Genomic DNA, 2160 nt, shown 5'->3' on the forward strand with positions numbered 1-2160 from the left:
CAATCCATCCATCCGTCACACGCTGAGCCAAGCAGAAAGCGGGTGTCCCTGGGCAACAGGAGCCCTGGCACGGGGCCGGGCTCCCAGGCGGCCGCTCCAGCCCTGGAGGGGTCGTGCAGACGGGGCACACGCAAAACCCCCCGGTGCAGCAGGGCCCACCGAGGCCAGGATGCCCGTAGCAAAGTCCCCCTCCAGCACAGCCGGGGACCCCATGTCCCCCCAACCACAGTACTTGGCACCCTCGTGGGGACCCACCCACAGAGCCTGGCTCTGGTGGGGAAGGTCCGGTGGCCCCCGATGGCAGCGCGCCCCCTCCTCAACAAAATCACTGATGCTGGAGTCTCCGTCTGCAACTCACTCAGCACCAGGATATTGTTGGGCAGGAGGAGCAGCGGTGGGGCGGGAACGCCGGCGTCCTGGGGACCCCACGCAACCAGACCCTCCGATTCCTCCCCAGCCCCCCCGGGGCGCCAGGCCAGCCTACCTGTGGATGTAGTTGTTCCTGTGCAGGTGCAGGACGCCGCAGGCCACCTCGCACGCCATCCTCTGCAGGGTCAGCGGGTCCGGGGTCATGGCCTCGGCCCCCCGGCAGCTCCGCAGGTACCCCTTCAGGTCACCCTGCAGGGCAGTGCTACTGTCACCCTCCATGGCGCTCGGCTCGCTGGGGGGCTCAGTCGTGCCCAGCAGGGCAAAGCACTGCCATGCACCCTGCCCTGCCTGCAGCCCTGCCTGCAGCCCTGCAATCCCCTCCGCAGTACCGCGCGGCCAGAGCTTGCATCCCAGCCCCATGGCAGCACCTCGGGGAGTGGGACAGGATGCGGGGGGGGGACGCACAGGACTCACCAGCGGGCAGAACTCCATCACCAGCAGGTACGGGGTGACCTCAGCGCACTGGGCCAGGCACTGCAGCAGGTTGGTGTGCTGGAGGGCCCTGTGCGGGGCAGAGCAACGGGGGCATGTCGGCACCATGCCGGCCGGGACGGGGGGATGGCGGCAGCCCCCAGGGAACCATCTCCCTGCCGCCTCTGCTGCTGCGCTGGGGACCAACGCGGGGGCTGCTGGGAGCGCCGGGAGCGGGTACCAGCACGTCCCAGCGCCCCGGGACGCGCCACAAAGGGACATTTGTTCAGCTCTGCTGGGGCAGGGAGCAGCTCCACGCGCTCCCCCCCCACCCTCGGCCCCACTCTGCCCATGACCTCACCGCAGTCCACTGCCCCTGCGCCGCGGCCAGCGGCTCCCAGCACAGCCCTTGCCCCGCTGCAATGAGTCCCAGGCAGACAGGCGATGGGACCAGGACAGCCGTGCTGCCCAGAAAGCTCGGCCGGGCACCTCCACAGGGCAACCATGGCTCTGCTCAGTAGCCAAACGTGGCACGGAGGGGACGAAGCACCATCCGACAGCACCCCTGCTCCCGGCTGTGCCCAGTGCAGCAGCGGCACCACGGAGTGACCCCAGATGTACCTGTAGGGCTGCGCTTCCTCCAGGAACTGCATCTGGTCCTGCACGCTGGCGCTCGCCTTCAGCTCCTTCACCACCACCTGGGTGCTGCTGATGCCCGAGTTCACCTCCCCCAGGAACACCTGGGGCGAGAGACAGGCTCGTCCCCTCCGTCCTCACCACGCACCCCGTCCTCACCCCAAGCCCCGTCTTGCACAGCCCGGACCCCGCAGCCAGCATCCCACCGGGGTGTCCCCGGGGGACCCTGCCCCTGCTGCTCACCTTGCCGAACCAGCCGTGCCCGATCTCCTTCAGGTAGAGCAGGCTCTGCCGCCCCAGGTCTGCCGACTTGAGGAGCTGCACTGTAACAGAGCACATCCAGCTGCCCACGCGCCCTCCTGCCCGCCTGCCCAGCCTGCCCGCGTTACCCACCGGTCCTGGCCGAGCCCTGGCGTCCCTACCGTGTCACCCGGTGCCAGGCCCTGCACCGCCCCGGGGTGCTCTGGAGCAGCCCCCACAGCAGCCATCCCCAGGCACCCTGCCGCCAGGGCATCCTCCTGTCCAGGCATCCTCCCACAGGCCAGGGGACGTGGGGTACTGGTGTCCCCAAATCCGGTGGCAGTGGTGAGCTGGCTCCCTGCCCCTTCTCCTCCTCAGGGACCAGGGAGAGCAAAGCTGAGCCCAGCGGGAGCTCTGGCATTTAGCCCCTTCCTGCCCCCCCCC

At 69.4% G+C, this 2160-nt stretch overlaps 1 protein-coding gene across 1 annotated transcript in view; it reads right to left on the minus strand.

The window, feature by feature from the left end:
* Positions 1-2160, minus strand: part of AATK (apoptosis associated tyrosine kinase) — a 16771-nt gene that overhangs the window by 13967 nt on the left and 644 nt on the right. Inside the window, 4 exon segments of the mRNA XM_019471406.1 lie at positions 485-618; positions 844-931; positions 1462-1580; positions 1720-1799. Coding sequence (XP_019326951.1) covers positions 485-618; positions 844-931; positions 1462-1580; positions 1720-1799 — 421 coding nt within the window.

Source organism: Aptenodytes forsteri, unplaced genomic scaffold, assembly GCF_000699145.1.
Source record: "Aptenodytes forsteri isolate BGI_AS27 unplaced genomic scaffold, ASM69914v1 Scaffold34, whole genome shotgun sequence".
Lineage (NCBI taxonomy): Eukaryota > Metazoa > Chordata > Aves > Sphenisciformes > Spheniscidae > Aptenodytes > Aptenodytes forsteri.